Genomic DNA, 24262 nt, shown 5'->3' with positions numbered 1-24262 from the left:
AGTAATGGATGACGCCGTGGACAGGACACACCAATGTTGGAGAAATAGGCACTTACCTGAAGATCAATCTGCCCGGCAGCAGGGCAGCTCACATGGTATGAGTGGTCATCTCCCTCATATGGGCCCGTGGGAAAATTAGGAATGACTGAATAATCCTAATCAGGCTTTCAGGATAGGGCAGCAACAACTATTTGGGAGGCGTAGTGAGGATTATACCCCACAAGTTCCCAATTGCTTAAAAGCCACCAATGCTCTACTGAAGGAGACTGACATGGACTACGGCTAAACCCCAGAAAGGAGAACAAACTTGCTCTGCTTCAAAATAATAAAATCTTGAAGAATATTCTTTCAGACATCTAAACTTTACCACCTCTTTGCAATTAACGTAGGCAAAGAGAATGACTGGGGTTTGTGGGAAAGGAAGTGATAATTATCAGCTCTGCTGTGGTGCTCTTTGCCGCCTCCTGTTGGCCAGGAGTGATATTTCCAACAGTAATTGATAATGATCCGTGTACTCACCGTGTCATTAGAAAGATATTTGAGGTTGTGGTAACAAGCAGCTTGATAACACCAAAACGAGCTATATTAAAAAGTAGAATGTTGACTTCCGGTGGGCGGCTCCCCAAGATGGCTGCAAGTTTTCATGGCTCCGTGGAAAACCTCCTTGAATAACTATTTTGTAGCTAACATCCTAAGCCATCTGCATCTCCCTTGACACTCATGTTGTCCGGGAACCACAGCAGACAGAAGACAATTTACCACTTCTACCCCGGAAGGCACATTTACTGGTTAAACAGGGATACCCCCTGTAATAGAAAACTGCTCTTTGAATTGTAATAGTAAAGCGGACCTCACCACAGAACCCTTTAACCCTAAGCTTGGAACCACATACAAGAAAATATACCTAGGGGCAAATAATGGCTTCGGAGACCGGTGATTTTGTGCATTCTCTGGTCCCTGCTCTTGCTGCGCAGCTATTGCCTGCCTTTGACAGATTGGAAGAGACAATGCAGCAGTTGATGGCGCAGTTTCAAGTTTCAGACCTGTCTGACACGGAGAGGACACAGAGCAAAGTCATAAATGTTTCCTACACTTCTGCCGACATCCCCTCTAGCAAGCCTACAAGCCATTGTGTAGAAATTGAATCTGTACACTCTACATGTAATCTGAAGATTCTTAGAGTTGCTTGTGACACAGAACGGGAAGGTATGCCTACAGCACCTATTGAAATGCATGATATTTTCAGTAAACAATATGAGACTGCTATTTTCTCTATGGAATATTGCCTGCCAGTTCCACTTTACTTGTATCTGACAAATCTTTTCAGGGATTATAGCATCTATGACCCTCCCCCTTTTGCTGGTCCCGCTCCACCAGAGACACAACATTCCAGCATGCAGACTCTGAGAAGACAGCTTCAATTATGGGTGTTCTGTTCACTGTCAGCGTGTAAGAAACTGCATGAGTGTGAGAGCACAGGCTGTTTTGATCTTCTGCGTAACTTGTATCCCCGGAGAGGAGTCGGCTAGTCAGTTTCACACTGTGATTTATGTTTGAGCCGGTCACCTTTTACAAGCTCATTTAACTTAAGCTATTGATATATAGACGGCTCTGCATTATAACATTCACCTCCTTATGTTATGCTAATTGACATTAGTATTCTCCTAAGCCCCAGAAAGGAGTAGATGTGTCTGAATGGGCATATCTTATTGACCAGCTTTCATATGCTCCACAACACTTCTGTACACATTATGTTTTGAACTATTGCACTGTTATAAGTTTTGTGACATCAGCAAAATCTGATTAACATTCAGCCAATTAAGCAGCTTAGCAAAGGTTTCTTGTCTCACTGAAGTATTAGATATATTAAGTGCAAAGTCTAATGTCTCTGACTGGTGTGGTCCACGTATTAACCTTTTAAAGTTTTATATCATTAAATTTATCAACAGTATATAGACATGTACTTGACCCTATGGGGAGCTGCATGCTATTCTGCATAATATTGATTATATTTATAGTGATTGGAGCCAGAATATCTAACTGGACTTTCAGCCAGGTGCTGCTTTACTCTGTTTTGTGTTGTTATTTTTATAGTATAGTTAGTTTTTTATTTGTGTTTTATTTTAAGCAAATGTTAAGTATTATAATTCCTGCAACTTGTAAACAATGTGGGGATTTTACTGCCATTCTCTTGAGGGGGTAAATGCATCACGCAGAAAGTCAATCTGCGGTTCACCTTCTCCACTAGCGTTTAGGGCACTGCGCAAACTCCAGCCATATAGTACCCAGTCTTTTATTATACCGCTGCATAATCTATTGTTTACTACTTAATCTGGTGCCATACTAGAGCACAACTTTGTTATCACGGGAGGTAGGATAATTTTGTTTTAAAGACTCCCTGGATAACAGTAATAGGTCAGAACTCATTTATAACATCCATGTTAATTACATATCAACAGGGCTAGTCACCCCCCTTTCGTTCATTTCACTTTCATATTGATAGTAAATAAAAACCATTAATATCAAACTCCTGGTTGACACAACCTTTTTATATCCTGTGCCCACTCCTGTGTGTTTGGCCACACTCTTCCCTTCTATTGCGCTCTTATACCTACCTAGTACGTTATGTCCGTAACTTTAAACATTGACAGATCCAGCAAATGTAATAGACCCAACATACTCTTTCCAATATCACAGTACTTGTTTGAACATGCAAAAAATAACAGCAAAGGAAAAAACAACAACAACAAAAAAAACAATGTAATGTTTATCCTGCCCCACACATTTATTTATCTTAGTGTATTTTAGGTTATGTAGGTGTTTAGTGTTGTTTGTTTTGGTTAGTTTAGTAATAGTTATAACTATAAAACCCCAATAGTGAATACACAAGTTGTGTTCAATATTTGTTATTTTCGATTATAACATTGCTCTGAGAGGTATAAACGTATTGGTATTATCAAATGTTCCAAATATCCTTACTGATGTATCTTCCTGCTTTCTAAATGCACTTTACCACCCTGTGAGGTGGAACAAAACCTATATTGTGTAACTGTACTCACTGTTGGAAATAAATACAATTATAAAAAAAAGTAGAATGTTTCTGTCATAACCCCAACATATAGGGAGAAGAAAAAAAAAAAAACAACCACTCCAACCAAGTACTTATATACTGGAACTATTGCTAGTTCCTACATGTAATTGGAGTTGACATTAAGTATAATAACATTGTGTTAAAATGTCTTGCTCTTGTAAAATAGTCATGTGATTATCATCATCTCAAAGAGACATTTAAAATGCTGAAATAGTATTTTGAAAACCTAGATTACAGAATGTTTTCTGCCCTCTCAAGGAGTATACAAAGAACATTTTTCTTATTTTTATTTTTTAAATCCTCATCGATAGTAACGTTTGCGTGCCATTTTTATAACTGTTTTAATAAATGACATACATGGCAGAACCAAACACCAGAATGTTGAAGGAACACAAGTCAAAATTAAACTTTCATGATTCAGATAGAGCATGCAATTGCACACAACTTCCCAATTCACTTTTATTATCAAAACAAGCACAATATTTTCTATGCACACTATCTGATGCCCCAGCCCCTAGAGAGAGAGAGAGTGTGTGTCACATGATGTAGAGGAAAGGAAAATTTAACCAACTTTGAAAATTGTTGGATTAAAAAAAATCTCTTTAAAATTTAGCATAAGTGCTTTCGCAATGTCTTTTTTATGCATTGTTAATTATGCAATTCTACTGTATTTAGTGGTCCTTTAACTAGTATAACAAAGAAATCCAATTTTTCCTTTTTTTCCCCCAACAACTGAAGCTGAAGTCATTTTATAATTTAAAAAAAAAAGTCACCATGATACTTATTTAAAAAATTTACACACTACACAAGTCTTTAACCAAACAAGCTGGTTAACACTTAACACTGGTAATTTATGTCACATATAGAACTGCATAAACAATGTTTATCATATATAGCAATAACAGCCTAAGCCCCTCTGTATGCCTTGGGTATATATGATTCCCCATCAGCAGGCTTTAGGCATGGAGGTAAACAAAAAACACAACATTAAAGGGACAGTAAACGTAAAAAATAAGGTTACATTATTCTGCACTATGTGCCAAATTATGCAACATTTTCCTCCAGTATAGTCACAGAGCACCAGATCACGGCATTGAACTAAATATGAAGCCTACAGATTTACCCAGCGCGGGAGTGCGCTACATTTAGTTTAATGCCGCAATTGGGCACGGAAGGCAAGTATACCTTTGGTGGGGGGTAAATCCCTGAAATCTCTAGTTTTTGATGGTGTCGCTAGGATAATGTTTCGTAATTCTGCACACAGTGCAGAATTATGCAACTTTTTTTTTTTTTTTAACATTTACTGTCCCTTTAAGGAGTAAGGTTTGGGTTAAAAAAATGTTGCTTTCAACACCTCCTATACCAAACACACCAAAATTAATTTTTAAGTTTAAAATACCTAAAAAATGTGGTTTGCCAACCGAAAGAATACCAAAATATAGTTTGAAAAGGTGCCAATGCAGAATTATTTTTAGCATGGCATATTTTGTTTCCTCAGAATTTGAGATATGGATATTCTTCAGTCACTTAGAACTATTCATATCAGTCAATATAGCTGGTTTCTGCAAGCTGGTATAGGGTGTTTAGCTAATAAAGTTAAATATTTAGATTTTTTAATCTGTAAAATGACAGACTGAATTTTTAAGCTATCCATAAATGGATATCTATTTCCTAACTAAATAAGACTAAGAAGGGGCGCATAATTATTTTTTAATCAAAGTATATATATATCTCATAATGTGTATAACTAGAAATATTTTCTTTCTTTTTTTAAATTTAGTATATAGACACATTTTACATAGATTATATTTAACTATTTGAGATATACATTTTTTGTATTGGTCAGGAACAGGAAAAGTGCCTACTCTAGCAAGTCACTTTGTTTTTTAATTTATTTTAATTTATATTTTTTTCTATTAGTTTTCTGCAATGCAGAACATTATGTTCAATAAACTGCAAGTGGTGAGCAAAACTATGGGCTTTTATCTTTAAAAATGTTCTAGATCAGCCCTATGTTCTAAACTTATAAATATTATTGGAACTACAACATACTTGTTCCAGCTCGAGGGGAATGAGACGCATCGGGGACAGGAGAGTGGAGAGATGGATTTGCTGGTGACATTCCAGGCATACGAGCTGCTGGAGAGGGACCAGATACTTGAGGTGACCCTGGCCAGTTCCCTGCACGCTGGCTGGGTGACATCATGGTGTACGGAGAACTTGGGTCTAGTGTACCTGCGCAAGTTGCAAAATAAGATTTTACTACATCACCTGCACTGACAATTTTTATTAATCCTACCATTAGAATTAATTTTAATATTCATGTACATTAGTTGTATAATATAGTTTTAATAAACAAGAACATGGATGTTGGCTGTAGGATAATCAGATTAACAAACAGGTAAATTAAATCAATTAAACAGAGGATGAGGTACTTTTAACAGGAAGGCTTCTAAAGTATTCATTGGCTACTTTTTAGGGTAAATGGTGTGTGTGTTAGGGAATAAATTACAGATTGTGTGTGCAAATCATAGATAAATCAAATGTTTTCTTTTTAAAAAAGGAAAAAAACTAAAATGCTGGTTTACACATTAATTAAAATTGAGTAGAAATACCCACCATGAGGGCTAGCAAAGTTTGCAGTCTGAACCATTGAAATTCCTAGGGAAGAGGGTGATGGGGTTGGACCAAAGGATGCAGGTGAAGGTGCTCTGAGTGCGCCACTAGGAGAACTGGCGGCATGCAGATTTCCTAGCAAAAGAATAAAACATTTAATAAAACTGACAAAAAGATAGGCCCCACTGTGTAGATATTAGCACACGCTTACAAAACACATTTGATCTATGGAATTACAGCTGTCAGAACTGGGATGCTATGTAAATCATTGGAAATCTACAGTGCATGACAAAGTAGAAACATGATTATTCTGTTAGTTGCAGTTTCTAAAAATAAAAAAATCAGCATTTGCATTAAATGAAAAAGTGAGTTTCTATTGTACATTCCTAGATCTGCATTTACTTAAAGGGACAGTCTAGTCCAAAACAAACTTTCATTATTCAGATAGGGCATGTCATCTTAAACAATTTTCCAATTTACTTCTATCACCAATTTTGCTTTGTTCTCTTGGTATTCTTAGTTGAAAGTTAAATCTAGGAGGTTCATATGCTAACTTCTAAGCCATTGAAGGCCGCCTCTTAGCTCAGGGCATTTTGATAGTTTTTCACCACTAGAGGGTGTCAGTTCATGTGATTAATATAGATAACACTGTGCTCACACACGTGGAGTTAGTATGAGCCAGCACTGATTGGCTAAAATACAAGTCTGTCAAAAGAACTGAAATAAGGGGGCAGTTTGCAGAGGTTTAGATACAAGATAATCACAGAGGTAAAAGGTGTATTAATATAACTGTGTTGGTTATGCAAAACTAGGGAATGGGTAATAAAGGGATTTAGCTTTTAAAGCAATAAATATTCTGGTGTAGACTGTCCCTTTAAAGGAATAGGAAACCCCAAGTATTTAATTCATGATTGGGATAGAACATACAATTTTAAACACCTTTAAAAACAAAATGTATGCTTACCTGCTAAATTTCTTTCTTTCCGGATATGATGAGTCCACAACGTCATCAATTACTGTTGGGAACATCACTCCTGGCCAGCAGGAGGCAAAGAGCACCACAGCCCAGCTGTTAAGTATCACTCCCCTTCCCACAAACCCCAGTCAATCGACCAAAGGGAAATGGAAAAAAGAAGTAACACAAAGGTGTAGAGGTGCTTGAGGTTTAGTCAAAAACAACCATCTTAAAATTAAAAAAAGGGCGGGGTTGTGGACTCACCATATCCGGAAAGAAAGAAATTTATCAGGTAAGCATAAATTGTGTTTTCTTTCCTAAGATATGGTGAGTCCACAACGTCATCACTTACTGTTGGGAACCAATACCCAAGGCTAGAGGACACAGATGACTAGGGAGGGAGAACAAGACAGGCAGACCTAAACAGAAGGCACCACCGTTTGAAGAACCCAAAACCAAAAGAAGCCTAAGCAAAAGTATCAAACTTGGAAAATTTGAAAAAGTATGCAAAGAGGACCAAGTTGCAGCCTTGCAAATCTGTTCCACAGAAGCTTCATTTTTGAAAAGCACAAGGAGAGGAAACAGCCCTCGTGGAATGAGCTGTAATACTCTCAGGAGGCTGCTAACCAACAGTCTTATAAGCCAAACCAATTATACTTCTCAACCATAGAGAAAGGTAAGTAGCAGTAGCTTTATGACCCTTACGCTTTACTGAGAAACAAACGAACAGGGCAGAGGACTGGCGAAAATCCTTAGTCGCTTATAGGATAGTCCTCTATCTGTCCATCAGTGGCTCAGTATATGGAAGCAATTGGTCTAATGGTTGCTTCCATGGACATTATTCCCCTTGATTGTTTCCTTCTGAGACATCTTCAGACTATGGAACGGAGTCCACTTGGATCTCCCGCAGAGATAGTTCTAGTCTCCTTATCAAGAGATTCTCTATCTTGGTGGTTTTGACAGGTTCTTGCTTTATGAGAACATCCTGAATGATTATAACCACAGATGCCAGCCTGTTGGGCTGGGAAGCATCTTTAACGCCTCAGGTTTTTTGGGCTCGAGAGGAGTCTTCTCATAATTTTCCTAGATTTGAGAGCTCTAACAGCATGGCCTTATCTAGGTTTGGTCCGGTTTATCAGATTCCAATTGCACAACTTTCCCTCTGTGGCATACATCAACCACCAGGGAGGATCTCTGAGTTTGTTGGCTATGAAGAGGTGTCTCGTATTATCAAGGACAGAGTCTCACGTTTGTCTCCTCTCTGCCTTCCACTTCCCAGGGGTGGTCAACAGGGAAGTGGATTTTCTGAGCAGGCAGACCTTTCATTTGGGTGAGTGGGCTCTCCTCCCGGAGGTATTCTTAATGATAACTCTCAGGTGGGGGGTTTTGAAGTTGCATCTGATGGCGTCACACCTGAGAGGGTTCTGAATTCTGTACTATCCCTAGCTAAGCTTAAAAGCTGTGTGTACAGCAATGCTATGGCGTAAAGGGGAATCTGCCTATCAGCAGACTTGAAGTAAAAGAGTGCGTTATTGTGAACCTCATTTGCATCTCTTGTAAGACGCCAAGCTTCCAAGGTGCGGATCAAGAGATCTACAAGCCGCTCTGTTTGACGCTCTGTCAGTGCCTTGGAACTTTAGTCTGACTTATCTGTTCCATTCGTTTGCTTTCTCAAGTTATTGCTCGTATCAATCAGGAGAGGGCATCTGAGTTTCTAATAGCTCCTGCCTGGCCTCACAGGACCTGGTTCGCGGAATAGTCTGCTGTAGCTTGGTGGTTATATTACCTGCTTTGCAGGAGGTCATGAGATGGAATCCACTTGGAAATATGGATTTAAATCTGGGGAAGATGCAATTTCTTCCTCCTTGCAATTTGCTTTTGGTGGAAGGACCTTCTACTTCAGGGTTCCTTCATCCACTTAAATCTAGTTTCTCTGATGCTGGCTGCTTGGAGATTGTACGTCTAGTCTTAGCTTTGAGTGGTTTTTCGGAGAAGGTCGTTGATACCATGCTCAGGCTCGTAATACTGTTACTCACAAGGTTTTCCATAAGGTATGGCTGATATCCCTTTATTGGTGTGAATTGAGGGGTTTCTCTTGGAGCAGAGTAAGTCTGGAGAAAGTTTTATCAGTCAGTACTCTGTAGAGTCAGATTTCTGCTCTGTCTATGCTTTTGCACAAACATCAGGCAGATCGGCCAGATGTCCAATCTTTTGTGCAGGCCCTGGTCAGAATAATGCCCGTGTTTTATCCTGTTGTTCCTCCTTGGAGCCTTATTCTTGTACTTAATTTCTGCTGCAGGCTCCGGTTAGGTCTATGCATGCAGTTGATGTTAAGTTGTTGTTTTGGAAGGTCTGGTTCCTTCTTGCTTCTTCATCTGCTCGTAGAGTTTCATAGCTTACGGCTTTATTGTGATCCGCTTACTTTATTTTTATGCGGATAAGGTGGTTATTCATACTAAGTTGGTTTCTTCCCAAAGTAGTTTCAGATCGCATTATTAATCAGGAAAACAGAATTTATGCTTACCTGATAAATTACTTTCTCCAACGGTGTGTCCGGTCCACGGCGTCATCCTTACTTGTGGGATATTCTCTTCCCCAACAGGAAATGGCAAAGAGCCCAGCAAAGCTGGTCACATGATCCCTCCTAGGCTCCGCCTTCCCCAGTCATTCGACCGACGTAAAGGAGGAATATTTGCATAGGAGAAATCATATGATACCGTGGTGACTGTAGTTAGAGAAAATAATTCATCAGACCTGATTAAAAAACCAGGGCGGGCCGTGGACCGGACACACCGTTGGAGAAAGTAATTTATCAGGTAAGCATAAATTCTGTTTTCTCCAACATAGGTGTGTCCGGTCCACGGCGTCATCCTTACTTGTGGGAACCAATACCAAAGCTTTAGGACACGGATGATGGGAGGGAGCAAATCAGGTCACCTAGATGGAAGGCACCACGGTTTGCAAAACCTTTCTCCCAAAAATAGCCTCAGAAGAAGCAAAAGTATCAAATTTGTAAAATTTGGTAAAAGTGTGCAGCGAAGACCAAGTTGCTGCCTTACATATCTGCTCAACAGAAGCCTCGTTCTTGAAGGCCCATGTGGAAGCCACGGCCCTAGTGGAGTGAGCTGTGATTCTTTCAGGAGGCTGCCGTCCGGCAGTCTCATAAGCCAATCGGATTATGCTTTTAAGCCAAAAAGAGAGAGAGGTAGAAGTTGCTTTTTGACCTCTCCTTTTACCAGAATAAACAACAAACAAGGAAGAAGTTTGTCTGAAATCCTTTGTAGCCTCTAAATAGAATTTTAGAGCACGAACTACATCCAAATTGTGTAACAAACGTTCCTTCATTGAAACTGGATTCGGACACAAAGAAGGCACGACTATCTCCTGGTTAATATTTTTGTTAGAAACAACTTTCGGAAGAAAACCAGGTTTAGTACGCAAAACCACCTTATCTGCATGGAACACCAGATAAGGAGGAGAACACTGCAGAGCAGATAACTCTGAAACTCTTCTAGCAGAAGAAATTGCAACCAAAAACAAAAACTTTCCAAGATAATAACTTGATATCAACGGAATGTAGGGGTTCAAACGGAACCCCCTGAAGAACTGAAAGAACTAAATTGAGACTCCAAGGAGGAGTCAAAGGTTTGTAAACAGGCTTGATTCTAACCAGAGCCTGAACAAAAGCTTGGACATCTGGCACAGCCGCCAGCTTTTTGTGAAGTAAAACAGATAAAGCAGAAATCTGTCCCTTCAAAGAACTTGCAGATAATCCTTTCTCCAAACCCTCTTGAAGAAAGGATAGAATCTTAGGAATTTTTATCTTGTTCCATGGGAATCCTTTAGATTCACACCAACAGATATATTTTTTCCATATTTTATGGTAGATTTTTCTAGTTACAGGCTTTCTAGCCTGAACAAGAGTATCAATGACAGAATCTGAGAACCCTCGCTTTGCTAAAATCAAGTGTTCAATCTCCAAGCAGTCAGTCGGAGTGAGGCCAGATTCGGATGTTCGAACGGACCTTGAACAAGAAGGTCCTGTCTCAAAGGTAGCTTCCATGGTGGAGCCGATGACATATTCACCAGATCTGCATACCAAGTCCTGCGTGGCCACGCAGGAGCTATCAAGATCACCGATACCCTCTCCTGTTTGATCCTGGCTACCAGCCTGGGAATGAGAGGAAACGGTGGGAACACATAAGCTAGGTTGAAGCTCCAAGGTGCTACTAGTGCATCCACTAGAGTCGCCTTGGGATCCCTGGATCTGGACCCGTAGCAAGGAACCTTGAAGTTCTGACGAGACGCCATCAGATCCATGTCTGGAATGCCCCACAATTGAATTATTTGGGCAAAGATTTCCGGATGGAGTTCCCACTCCCCCGGATGAAATGTCTGACGACTCAGAAAATCCGCTTCCCAATTTTCCACTCCTGGGATGTGGATTGCAGACAAGTGGCAGGAGTGAGTCTCCGCCCATTGAATTATTTTGGTCACTTCTTCCATCGCCAGGGAACTCCTTGTTCCCCCCTGATGGTTGATATACGCAACAGTCGTCATGTTGTCTGATTGAAACCTTATGAATTTGGCCTTTGCTAGCTGAGGCCAAGCCTTGAGAGCATTGAATATCGCTCTCAGTTCCAGAATATTTATCGGGAGAAGAGATTCTTCCCGAGACCAAAGACCCTGAGCTTTCAGGGGTTCCCAGACCGCGCCCCAGCCCACCAGACTGGCGTCGGTCGTGACAATGACCCACTCTGGTCTGCGGAAGCTCATCCCTTGTGACAGGTTGTCCAGGGTCAGCCACCAACGGAGTGAATCTCTGGTTCTCTGATCTACTTGTATCGTCGGAGACAAGTCTGTATAATCCCCATTCCACTGACTGAGCATGCACAGTTGTAATGGTCTTAGATGAATTCGCGCAAAAGGAACTATGTCCATTGCCGCGACCATCAAACCTATTACTTCCATGCACTGCGCTATGGAAGGAAGAAGAACAGAATGAAGTACTTGACAAGAGCTTAGAAGTTTTGATTTTCTGGCCTCTGTCAGAAAAATCCTCATTTCTACGGAGTCTATTATTGTTCCCAAGAAGGGAACTCTTGTTGACGGGGATAGAGAACTTTTTTCTACGTTCACTTTCCACCCGTGAGATCTGAGAAAGGCCAGGACAATGTCCGTATGAGCCTTTGCTTGTGGCAGAGACGACGCTTGAATCAGTATGTCGTCCAAGTAAGGTACTACTGCAATGCCCCTTGGTCTTAGCACCGCTAGAAGGGACCCTAGTACCTTTGTGAAAATTCTTGGAGCAGTGGCTAATCCGAATGGAAGTGCCACAAACTGGTAATGCTTGTCCAGAAAGGCGAACCTTAGGAACCGATGATGTTCCTTGTGGATAGGAATATGTAGATACGCATCCTTTAAATCCACCGTGGTCATGAATTGACCTTCCTGGATGGTAGGAAGAATTGTCCGAATGGTTTCCATTTTGAACGATGGAACCTTGAGAAATTTGTTTAGGATCTTGAGATCTAAGATTGGTCTGAATGTTCCCTCTTTTTTGGGAACTATGAACAGATTGGAGTAGAATCCCATCCCTTGTTCTCCTAATGGAACAGGATGAATCACTCCCATTTTTAACAGGTCTTCTACACAATGTAAGAATGCCTGTCTTTTTATGTGGTCTGAAGACAATTGAGACCTGTGGAACCTTCCCCTTGGGGGTAGCTCCTTGAATTCCAGAAGATAACCTTGGGAGACTATTTCTAGCGCCCAAGGATCCAGAACATCTCTTGCCCAAGCCTGAGCGAAGAGAGAAAGTCTGCCCCCCACCAGATCCGGTCCCGGACCGGGGGCCAACATCTCATGCTGTCTTGGTAGCAGTGGCAGGTTTCTTGGCCTGCTTACCTTTGTTCCAGCCTTGCATTGGCCTCCAGGCTGGCTTGGTTTGAGAAGTATTACCCTCTTGCTTAGAGGATGTAGAACTTGAGGCTGGTCCGTTTCTGCGAAAGGGACGAAAAATTGGTTTATTTTTAGCCTTAAAAGACCTATCCTGAGGAAGGGCGTGGCCCTTACCCCCAGTGATATCTGAAATAATCTCTTTCAAGTCAGGGCCAAACAGCGTTTTTCCCTTGAAAGGTATGTTAAGCAATTTGTTCTTGGAGGACGCATCCGCTGACCAAGACTTTAGCCAAAGCGCTCTGCGCGCCACAATAGCAAACCCTGAATTTTTCGCCGCTAATCTAGCTAATTGCAAAGTGGCATCTAAAGTAAAAGAGTTAGCCAATTTAAGAGCGTGAACTCTGTCCATAATCTCCTCATGAGAAGAATCTTTATTGAGCGACTTTTCTAGTTCATCGAACCAGAAACACGCTGCTGTAGTGACAGGAACAATGCATGAAATTGGTTGTAGAAGGTAACCTTGCTGAACAAACATCTTTTTAAGCAAACCCTCTAATTTTTTATCCATAGGATCTTTGAAAGCACAACTATCTTCTATAGGGATAGTAGTGCGTTTGTTTAGAGTAGAAACCGCCCCCTCGACCTTGGGGACTGTCTGCCATAAGTCCTTTCTGGGGTCGACCATAGGAAATAATTTCTTAAATATAGGGGGAGGGACAAAAGGTATGCCGGGCCTTTCCCATTCTTTGTTTACAATGTCCGCCACCCGCTTGGGTATAGGAAAAGCTTCGGGGGGCCCCGGGACCTCTAGGAACTTGTCCATCTTACATAATTTCTCTGGAATGACCAAATTGTCACAATCATCCAGAGTAGACAACACCTCCTTAAGCAGAGCGCGGAGATGTTCCAATTTAAATTTGAATGTAATCACATCAGGTTCAGCTTGTTGAGAAATTTTCCCTGAATCTGAAATTTCTCCCTCAGACAAAACCTCCCTGGCCCCCCCAGACTGGTGTAGGGGCATGTCAGAACCATTATCATCAGCGTCCTCATGCTCTTCAGTATTTTCTAAAACAGAGCAGTCGCGCTTTCGCTGATAAGTGGGCATTTTGGCTAAAATGTTTTTGATAGAATTATCCATTACAGCCGTTTAATTGTTGCATAGTAAGGAGTATTGGCGCACTAGATGTACTAGGGGCCTCCTGTGTGGGCAAGACTGGCGTAGACGAAGGAGGGGATGATGCAGTACCATGCTTACTCCCCTCACTTGAGGAATCATCTTGGGCATCATTTTCTCTAAATTGTTTGTCACATACATCACATCTATTTAAATGAGAAGGAACCTTGGCTTCCTCACATACAGAACATAGTCTATCTGATAGTTCAGACATGTTAAACAGGCATAAACTTGATAAAGTACAAAAAACGTTTTAAAATAAAACCGTTACTGTCACTTTAAATTTTAAACTGAACACACTTTATTACTGAATATGTGAAAAAGTATGAAGGAATTGTTCAAAATTCACCAAAATTTCACCAGTGTCATAAAGCCTTAAAAGTATTGCACACCAAATTTGAAAGCTTTAACTCTTAAAATAACGGAACCGGAGCCGTTTTTATATTTAACCCCTATACAGTCCCTGGTATCTGCTTTGCTGAGACCCAACCAAGCCCAGAGGGGAATACGATACCAAATGACGCCTTCAGTAAGCTTTTTCTATGTATCTGAGCTCCTCACACATGCATCTGCATGCCTTGCTTCCCAAAAACAACTGCGCATTAGTGGCGCGAAAATGAGGCTCTGCCTATGATTAGAGAAGGCCCCCAGTGAAAAAGGTGTCCAATACAGTGCCTGCCGTTTCTTTAACATAATTCCCAAGAATAAAATAACTCCTCAAAGCTATAAACTATTAAAAATGCTTATAAATCAATCGTTTTAGCCCAGAAAAATGTCTACCAGTCTTTAAAGCCCTTGTGAAGCCCTTTATTCTTATTTAATAAAAATGGCTTACCGGATCCCATAGGGAAAATGACAGCTTCCAGCATTACCAAGTCTTGTTAGAAATGTGTCATACCTCAAGCAGCAAAAGTCTGCTCACTGTTTCCCCCAACTGAAGTTAATTCCTCTCAACAGTCCTGTGTGGAAACAGCCATCGATTTTAGTAACGGTTGCTAAAATCATTTTCCTCTTACAAACAGAAATCTTCATCTCTTTTCTGTTTCAGAGTAAATAGTACATACCAGCACTATTTTAAAATAACAAACTCTTGATTGAAGAATAAAAACTACATTTAAACACCAAAAAACTCTGAGCCATCTCCGTGGAGATGTTGCCTGTGCAACGGCAAAGAGAATGACTGGGGAAGGCGGAGCCTAGGAGGGATCATGTGACCAGCTTTGCTGGGCTCTTTGCCATTTCCTGTTGGGGAAGAGAATATCCCACAAGTAAGGATGACGCCGTGGACCGGACACACCTATGTTGGAGAAATTGGGTTTTTTTTGTTTTGTTTTGTCCTAATCCTTCTCAGAAGGAATGCCTGTTGCATAACCTAGGTGCGTGCTCAATTCTTTTACCTTCAATTGAGGATTTTTCGACAATCTTCTGCCCTGTTCATTGTTTTCTCTGGTAGGCGTAGGGTCAGAAGTCCACTTCTACTTCTTCTTTTCTTTGGATGAGAAGTGTTATCCGGTTAGCTTATGAGACAGCTGGACAACAGACTCCTGAGAGAATTACGGCTCATTCCTCTTGGGATCTCTTCTTTCTGGGTTTTCAGAAATTAAGCTTCTGTGGATCAATTCTGCAAGGCGGCCACATGGTCCTCATTGCATACCTTTTCCAAATTCTACAAATTTGATAGTTTTCCCTTGGCTGAGGCTTCCTTTGGGAGAATAGTTCTTCAAGCGGTGGAGCCTTCTGTTTCGGTCCACCTGTCTTGTTCTCCCTCCCTTTCATTCTTTGTTCTCTAGCTTGGGTATTGGTTCCCACTAGTAATTGGAATGAAATTGTGGATTCTCCATGCCATAGGAAAGAAAAACAAAATTTATGCTTACCTGATAAATTTCTTTCCGGGCATGGAGAGTCCACGACCCGCCCTTATTACAGTTAAGAAAGCAAAATTTTTGGGTATAAACCTCAAGCACCTCTATACCCTTGTGTTATCTTTTTTCAATTTCCTTCGGCCAAATGCCTAAGGATTATGGGTAAGGGAAGTAACACTTTGCTCTTTGCATCCACCTGCTGGCCAGGAGTTGAATTCCAACTAGTAACTGGAATGAAATCGTGGACTCTCAATGCCCGGAAAGAAAGAAATTCATCACGTAAGCATAAATTTTGTTTTTTATCCCACTTTCTGCTTTCCACACATTTAGTTAGGTGTTCCGCAATCTAAGACCTAGAATGCCCAAAGCCTTTCTTTGCATAAGAACCTGGAAATCATTCTAGTACCCTGAAGCTTCTAAGGGATAATATAAATGACTCACTGGACCCAAAAAAGTTATTTTCTCTCAATTTATTGTAGCTTCTCTTCCCCCATAAAAAGTATAGCTGTGTGTGAGCGTATGGTGGAAGCATGAATAAATGAGCAGGCTTATGTAAGGCTACAAAAGTATGTCCACATTTTGTTTAACAAATATTAAAACAGGAAGACAAGATTATTGATTGACAAATTAACAATTAGACAGTGTATACGTATATGCATTTTGTGATTGGCTGATGGCTGTCACATGATGCATTAGGAAGGAAAATGTAACAGACATTTGTCAGGAAAAAAATTAACTTCTCATTTGAAATTCAAACTAAGTACTTTTGCAATTACTCCATTATGCATTTATTGATTATGCTGCTCTACTGCGTTTAGTGGTCCTTTAAAGAAACAAACATCGTAAATATATATTCTGGGGACTATATTACCTAGTCCACTAGTGAAAGTAAAACTAGCCTGGTAAGTTATCGCAAACTCAAACATTCATATAATAAACGGTGCAGCTGTTGATTTTAACAAGGTGGAATAAATATCAAATTAAAATTTACAACTAACGTTTATGTCTGACTTACAACAAATGCCTAAAACAATAAGACACAAACATATAGTATTTACACAGATATATTATATATTAAATCATAAACAAAGCTTTTTTTGGTGCTTTAATATTCTGGAAGTTTTATAATTTGATGTGTCAACCACTTGTTCTGAGATTGTGTTTGTAATTTTTACAACCACAAAATGATGACAAAATATACTAAATGTGATTGTTTACTGCACACTAAGTGAAAATATGGCCCAGGACATTAAATCAGCTAGGGCACCAAGAGTGCTCTCTCTTATTTAGGTAAAACAAACATCATTGTTATGCTTTTATGAAGAACTAAAAAGAAACAGTAAACACTTTAAAATTTGTATATAAAATGATTTGTTATGCATAATTAAACAACTTTATAATATACTTTTAATATTTATTTTGCCTCCTGTTCACATAATTTAGCTTTGAACTTTCCAATTTATGTCTCTAATTAAATTTGCTTCATTCTCTCTTGGTATCATTTGTTGAATGAGCAACAATACACTACTGGGAGCTAGCTGAACACATTGGATGATCCAGTAACATGAGCATATGTGTGCAGCCACCAATCAGCAGCTTCTGAGCCTAACTAGATATCTTTTTCAACAAAGGGTACAAACAGAACAAAACAAATGAAAATTTAAAATCATATGCTCTATCTGAATTGCGAAATAAAACATATTTGTGGGTTTCATGTCCTTTTAATGCACCCTAATGACTTCAAGGCTAAAAACTGCACTTTATACCAACACTATGACCAAAGCTAACCTTATTGTCTGTACCCCAGATTGGTTCCTCCAAAAAAGGCAAATAGTGGATGGAGTTTTGATAAATAATTGCAGTAACAAGGAGGTTAATGTGTTTTTAAAACATTTACACTTTACTGATGTTACTCAACAGCAACACAACAGTAATGCTAATAAATGCAAAAGCTCTGCACTATTATTTTCTGTGTAACCAAGAAAGTACACTTTAAATCGTACAAATAAAAGTAACCTCACAGACTGAATTTAAAAAGCCATTATAGTGCAAAAAATGTCAAGCTCCAACTTGTTAGAGAAACAAACAAAAAAACACACAACATTCTTCGAGCTTTCAAAAAACTTTAATTTTGAAGTATAGCGAACACAAAAGATTCTCTTTCCTAAATTGCATAAAATACTTTCTTTTTGCCCAAACAACAGAGAAGGGATAGAGAGCTATATATTTTTATGGATTGCTTTGAGTGAAAACTGGCCTCCATGATCAGATTGTGTGCAGCAATAACAGCAAAACAAACAATATTTATATGCATTATTAAATGCAAAACAAATACCAGCATTTAGATTTGACTAAAACAAACAAGGTTTAGAGTAATGCTCACCTGGTGACTGCGAGTGCATCATGTTGGGAGAGGGGGCAACTGTATTGTGATAAGAGTTAGGTGGTGAAGTAAGAGGATATGCACCTGATGTTCCCGTTTGCTTTGAAAATTGCTAAAACAAGAAAGCAGCAATTAATAAAAACACCACAACATTTTATAAACTGCCTTCTCGCCTTATTAAACAGAGGGAGAAAAATAAATAATGAGACACTACCTGCTGTGGTTGCAGCTGGGATAACAATGAGTCCATCATATCACCACCGATAGGGGATGGTGGGTTATCATCTTCATTGACTGACCGCCGCCGCGCATCCTGATTGCTGTCAACAAACATATTAAGGAAAGTCTGGGGACAAAAAAAAAAAAACATTAAATTGCAATTAATACTTTCACAGAACAAAAGAGCATGAGATAAAATTCTAACTTAAAGGGACATGAAACAATTTTTTTTCTTTCATAATTTAGAAAGAGCATGCAATTTTAAACAACTTTCTAATTTACTTTTATTAGCTAATTTGCTTAATTCTCTTGATATCCTTTGCTGAAAAGCTCAGTAGCTGCTGATTGGTGGCTGCACATAGAGGCCTCGTGTGCTTGGTTCAATAATGTGAATTGCTTTTTCTTCAACAAAGGATATCTAAAGAATGAAGAAAATTAGATAATAGAATTAAATTGGGATGTATTATCTATCTGAATCATGAAAGAAAATGTTTGGGTTTAATGTCCCTTTAAAGATTTAGATAGAATATGCAATTTTAAACAACTTTCCAATGTACTTTTAGTTAACTTGCTTCGTTTCTTGATATCCTTTGTTGAAAAACATGCTTTGGTAGTTTTAGGAGCAGCAAAGCACTACTGGGAGCTAGCTGCTGAATGGTGGCTGAACATATATTGCTCTTGTGATTGGCTCACGAGATGTGTTCAGCTACCTTACAGTAATGCACTGTTGCTCATTCAACAAAGGATACTTAGAGAACCAAAAATGGACCAAATTTGATAGTAGGAAAGTTGTTAAAATCATATGATTTATCTGATTCATGAAATAAAATGTTTGAGTTCCATGTCCCTTTAAGACTGTAAACTGTTAGATGGCTAAAGAAAAAAAAGCAAACACTGAAAGTGTAAGGATATAAATTATATGATGTCCATTAACAAAAGATTTTAAAAATAAGTACATATAAAATATAATAAAGGTTAGTTAATTATATAAAAAAAAAAGAAAATTACATACTAAATGAAAACAGAATTTATGTTTACCTGATAAATTTCTTTCTCCAACGGTGTGTCCGGTCCACGGCTTCATCCTTACTTGTGGGATATTCTCTTCCCCTACAGGAAATGGCAAAGAGAGCACACAGCAAGAGCTGTCCATATAGTCCCCCCTCTGGCTCCGCCCCCCAGTCATTCGACCGACGGTTAGCAGAAAAAGGAGAAACCATAGGGTGCCGTGGTGACTGTAGTGTATAAAGAAAGACATTTTTCAAACCTGATTAAAAACAAGGGCGGGCCGTGGACCGGACACACCGTTGGAGAAAGAAATTTATCAGGTAAACATAAATTCTGTTTTCTCCAACATTGGTGTGTCCGGTCCACGGCTTCATCCTTACTTGTGGGAAACAATACCAAAGCTTTAGGACACGGATGAAGGGAGGGAGCAAATCAGGTTACCTAAACGGAAGACACCACAGCTTGCAAAACCTTTCTCCCAAAAACAGCCTCCGAAGAAGCATAAGCATCGAATTTGTAAAATTTGGCAAAAACCTCGTTCTTGAAGGCCCATGTGGAAGCCACAGCTCTAGTAGAATGAGCTGTAACTCGTTCAGGAGGCTGCCGTCCGGCAGTCTCATAAGCCAATCGGATGATGCTTTTCAGCCAAAAGAAAGAGGTAGCAGTAGCTTTCTGCCCTCTCCTCTTACCAGAATACACGACAAACAAGGATGAAGTTTGTCTGAAATCCTTTGTTGCTTCTAAATAGAATTTCAAAGCACTGACCACATCTAGGTTGTGTAACAAACGTTCCTTCTTCGAAACTGGATTCGGACACAGAGAAGGAACAACAATTTCCTGGTTAATATTCCTGTTGGAAACGACCTTTGGAAGAAAACCAGGCTTGATGCGAAAAACTACCTTATCTGTATGGAATACCAGATAGGGAGAAGTACACTGCAAAGCAGATAATTCAGAAACTCTTCTAGCAGAAGAAATAGCAACCAAAAACAAAACTTTCCAAGATAGTAACTTAATATCTATGGAATGCATGGGTTCAAACGGAACCCCCTGAAGAACTGAAAGAACTAAATTTAGACTCCAAGGAGGAGTCAGAGTTCTGTAAACAGGCTTGATTTTAACTAAAGCCTGTACACACGCCTGTCTGGCACAGCTGCCAGACGTTTGTGTAATAAAAAAGACAGAGCAGATATCTGTCCCTTTAAGGAACTAGCTGACAACCCTTTATCCAAACCCTCTTGGAGAAAGGAAGTATCCTAGGAATTTTAATTTTACTCCAAGAGAATCCCTTGGATTGACACCAACAGATATATTTTTGCCATATCTTATGGTAAATTTTTCTAGTTACAGGTTTTCTGGCTTGCACCAGAGTGTCTATCACTGAATCCGAAAACCCACGCTTAGATAGAATCAAGCGTTCAATTTCCAAGCAGTCAGATGCAGGGAGACTAAATTTGGATGTTCGAATGGACCTTGTACTATAAGATCCTGTCTCAAAGGTAGCTTCCATGGTGGAGCCGATGACATATTCACCAGGTCTGCATACCAAGTCCTGCGTGGCCATGCAGGAGCTATTAGAATCACTGATGCCTTCTCCTGTTTTATCCTGGCTACAAGCCTGGGAAGGAGAGGAAACGGTGGAAACACATAAGCTAGATTGAACGACCAGGTCGCCACTAATGCATCCACTAGTGTCACCTTGGGATCCCTGGATCTGGACCCGTATCGAGGAAGCTTGGCGTTCTGGCGAGACGCCATCAGATCCATATCTGGAATGCCCCAAAGATGTGTTAACTGGGTAAATACCTCCGGGTGAAGTTCCCACTCCCCCGGATGGAAAGTCTGACTACTCAAATAATCCGCCTCCCAGTTGTCTACTCCTGGGATGTGAATTGCAGATAGATGGCAGGAGTTATCCTCCGCCCATTTGATGATCTTGGATACCTCCCTCATCGCCAGGGAACTCTCTGTTCCGCCCTGATGTACGCTACAGTCGTCATGTTGTCCGACTGAAATCTGATGAATTTGGCCTCCGCTAGTTGAGGCCATGCCTGGAGCGCATTGAATATCGCTCTCAGTCTAAAAAGTTTATCGGAAGAAGAGACTCTTCCCAAGACCATAGACCCTGAGCTTTCAGAGAGTTCCAGACCGCACCCCAGTCTAAGAGACTGGCGTCGGTCGTGACGAAGATCCACTCTGGACTGCGGAAACTCATTCCCAGACACAGGTGATCTAGAGTCAACCACCAGCGGAGTGAATCCCTGGATATCTGGTCTACTTGAATCTGGGGACACAAGTCTGCATAATCCCCATTCCACTGTTTGAGCATGCACAGTTGTAATGGTCTTAGATGAATTCAAGCAAAAGGAACTATGTCCATTGCTGCAACCATTAATCCTATTACCTCCATGCACTGAGCTATGGAAAGGCTGAGGAATAGAGTGAAGAACTTGACAAGCGTCTAGAAGCTTTAATTTTTTTACCTCTGTCAGGAAGATATTCATTTCTACAGAATCTATTATTTTTCCCAAAAAGGGAACTCTTGTAGACGGGGACAGAGAACTCTTTTCTACGTTCACCTTCCACCCGTGAGATCTGAGAAAGGCTAGAACAATGTCTGTATAAGCCCTTGCTTTGGAAAGAGACGACGCTGAATTAATTAGAATGTCGTCTAGATAAGGTGCTACAGCAATGCCCCTCGGTCTTAGCACCGCTAGAAGGGACCCTAGCACCTTTGTGAAAATTCTGGGAGCAGTGGCTAAACCGAACGGAAGAGCCGCGAACTGGTAATGTTTGTCCAGAAAGGCGAACCTCAGGAACTGATAATTATCTTTGTTGATAGAAATATGCAGGTACGCATCCTTTAAGTCCACGGTAGTCATATATTGACCCTCTTGGATTGTTGGCCTGAAAGTTCCCTCTTTTTTTGGGAACTACAAACAGGTTTGAGTAAAAAACCCCAGACCTTGTTCTGCTATCGGAACTGGGTGTATCACTCCCATCTTTAATAGGTCTCCTACACAATGTAAGAATGCCTGTCTCTTTATCTGGTCTGAAGATAAGCGAGACATGTGGAACCTTCCCCTTGGAGGAAGTTCCTTGAACTCTAGAAGATACCCCTGAGAGACTATTTCTAGTGCCCAGGGATCTGGAACATCTCTTGCCCAAGCCTGAGCAAAGAGAGAAGTCTGCCCCCTACTAGATCCGGTCCCGGATCGGGGGCTACCCCTTCATGCTGTCTTGGTAGCAGCAGCAGCATTCTTGGCCTGTTTACCCTTGTTCCAGCCTTGCAATGGTTTCCATGCTGGTTTAGGCTGGGAAGCGGTGCCTTCTTGTCTAGAGGCTGCAGAGTTAGGATTTGGTCCGTTCCTGAAATTGTGAAAGGAACGAAAATCAGATTTGTTCTTAGCCTTGAAAGGCTTATCCTGTGGGAGAGCATGACCCTTACCACCAGTAATGTCTGAAATAATCTCTTTCAATTCCGGCCCAAAAAGGGTCTTACCCTTGAAAGGAATATGAAACAATTTAGTTTTGGACGACACATCCGCCGACCAAGATTTTAGCCAAAGCGCTCTGCGCGCCACTATAGCAAAACCTGAATTTTTCGCCGCTAACTTAAATTGGAAAGCGGCATCCAAAATAAAGGAATTAGCCAACTTTAGTGCGTGAATTCTAACATAGTAGATAAGGTTGAAAAAAGACTTAAGTCCATCGAGTTCAACCTATACAAATCTAAAATACTTACAAAAAGCTCCAGTTAAGCTTAAATAACCCCATTAAAATGTGACCCATTTAATACTAGCAATCATATCCATGAATTTTGTTTATATACAGAAAATTATCCAGACTATTTTTAAATGTATCTATGGTATTGGCATTCACTACCTCCTTTGGTAATGAGTTCCACAATTTTATTGCTCTTACAGTGAAAAAACGTTTCCGTTGCAGGAGATTAAATCTCCTTTCCTCCAACCTTAAATTATGACCTCTTGTCAGAACCAATTTTCTTGGAATAAAAGAGCTTCTGCCATCTCTGTATATGGGCCTTGAATATATTTATATAAAGTAATCATGTCACCTCTCAAGCGCCTTTTTTCTAAAGAGAACAGACCCAGTTTGGCTAGCCTCTCTTCATAGGTTAATTTCTCCAATCCCCTTATTAGCTTTGTGGCCCTTCTCTGAACTTTTTCTAGTTCTGCAATATCTTTTTTAGCAATCGGTCCCCAGAACTGCACTCCAAACTCAAGGTGAGGTCTTACCAGGGCTTTATATAATGACAGAATTATGCTTTCCTCCCTTGAATCAATGCCTCTTTTAATACATGCTAGTATCTTATTAGCCTTTGAAGCCGCTGCTCTGCATTGTGCACTCATCTTTAGCTTGTTATCTATTACTACTCCCAAATCCCTTTCCTCCTGTGTTTGGCTAAGTCTTGTCCCATTAAAAAATACATAGCCTGCTTATTTTTACTTCCAAAATGTAGAACCTTACATTTTTCCGTATTAAATCTCATTTTCCATTTACTTGCCCATAGTTCTAATTTTAGCAAATCCCTTTGCAAAGAGAGTTCATCCTGCTCTGACCTAATGACCTTACTTAACTTAGTATCATCTGCAAAAATAGAGATGTCGCTATTTAATCCTTGCTCCAAGTCATTTATAAAAATATTAAAAAGAACAGGGCCCAGTACTGATCCCTGGGGGACGCCACTGATTACCTTTGTCCAATCTGAGTATGATCCATTTACTGCTACTCGTTGCTCCCTATCTTTTATCCAGTTATTTATCCATGAGCTAACATTTTCAGCTATTCCCAGTCCCTTAATTTTGTGCATTAATCTCTCATGTGGCACTGTATCAAATGCCTTTGCAAAATCTAAGTATATCACATCAACTGATTCCCCTTTATCTATATTTTTACTTACTTCCTCGTAGAATCTAATTAGATTAGTTTGACATGATCTATTTTTCCTAAAGCCATGCTGATTAGAACTCATAATCTTGTTTACACGAATATGCTCATCAATATAATCCCTTATAATCCCTTCAAA

The 24262-nt window shown here is 40.1% G+C and overlaps 1 protein-coding gene across 1 annotated transcript in view; it reads right to left on the bottom strand.

Annotated features, from left to right (window-relative positions):
• Positions 1–2975: 2975 nt before the first annotated feature.
• Positions 2976–24262, bottom strand: part of LOC128643719 (mediator of RNA polymerase II transcription subunit 14) — a gene marked incomplete at its 5' end in the record, with an annotated part of 32685 nt that continues 11398 nt past the window's right edge. Inside the window, 5 exon segments of the mRNA XM_053696547.1 lie at positions 2976–3058; positions 5144–5326; positions 5711–5842; positions 17986–18097; positions 18200–18331. Coding sequence (XP_053552522.1) covers positions 2976–3058; positions 5144–5326; positions 5711–5842; positions 17986–18097; positions 18200–18331 — 642 coding nt within the window.

Source organism: Bombina bombina, unplaced genomic scaffold, assembly GCF_027579735.1.
Source record: "Bombina bombina isolate aBomBom1 unplaced genomic scaffold, aBomBom1.pri scaffold_1588, whole genome shotgun sequence".
In the NCBI taxonomy this organism is placed as follows: domain Eukaryota; kingdom Metazoa; phylum Chordata; class Amphibia; order Anura; family Bombinatoridae; genus Bombina; species Bombina bombina.
This window is presented reverse-complemented; position numbering and strand designations above follow the sequence as displayed.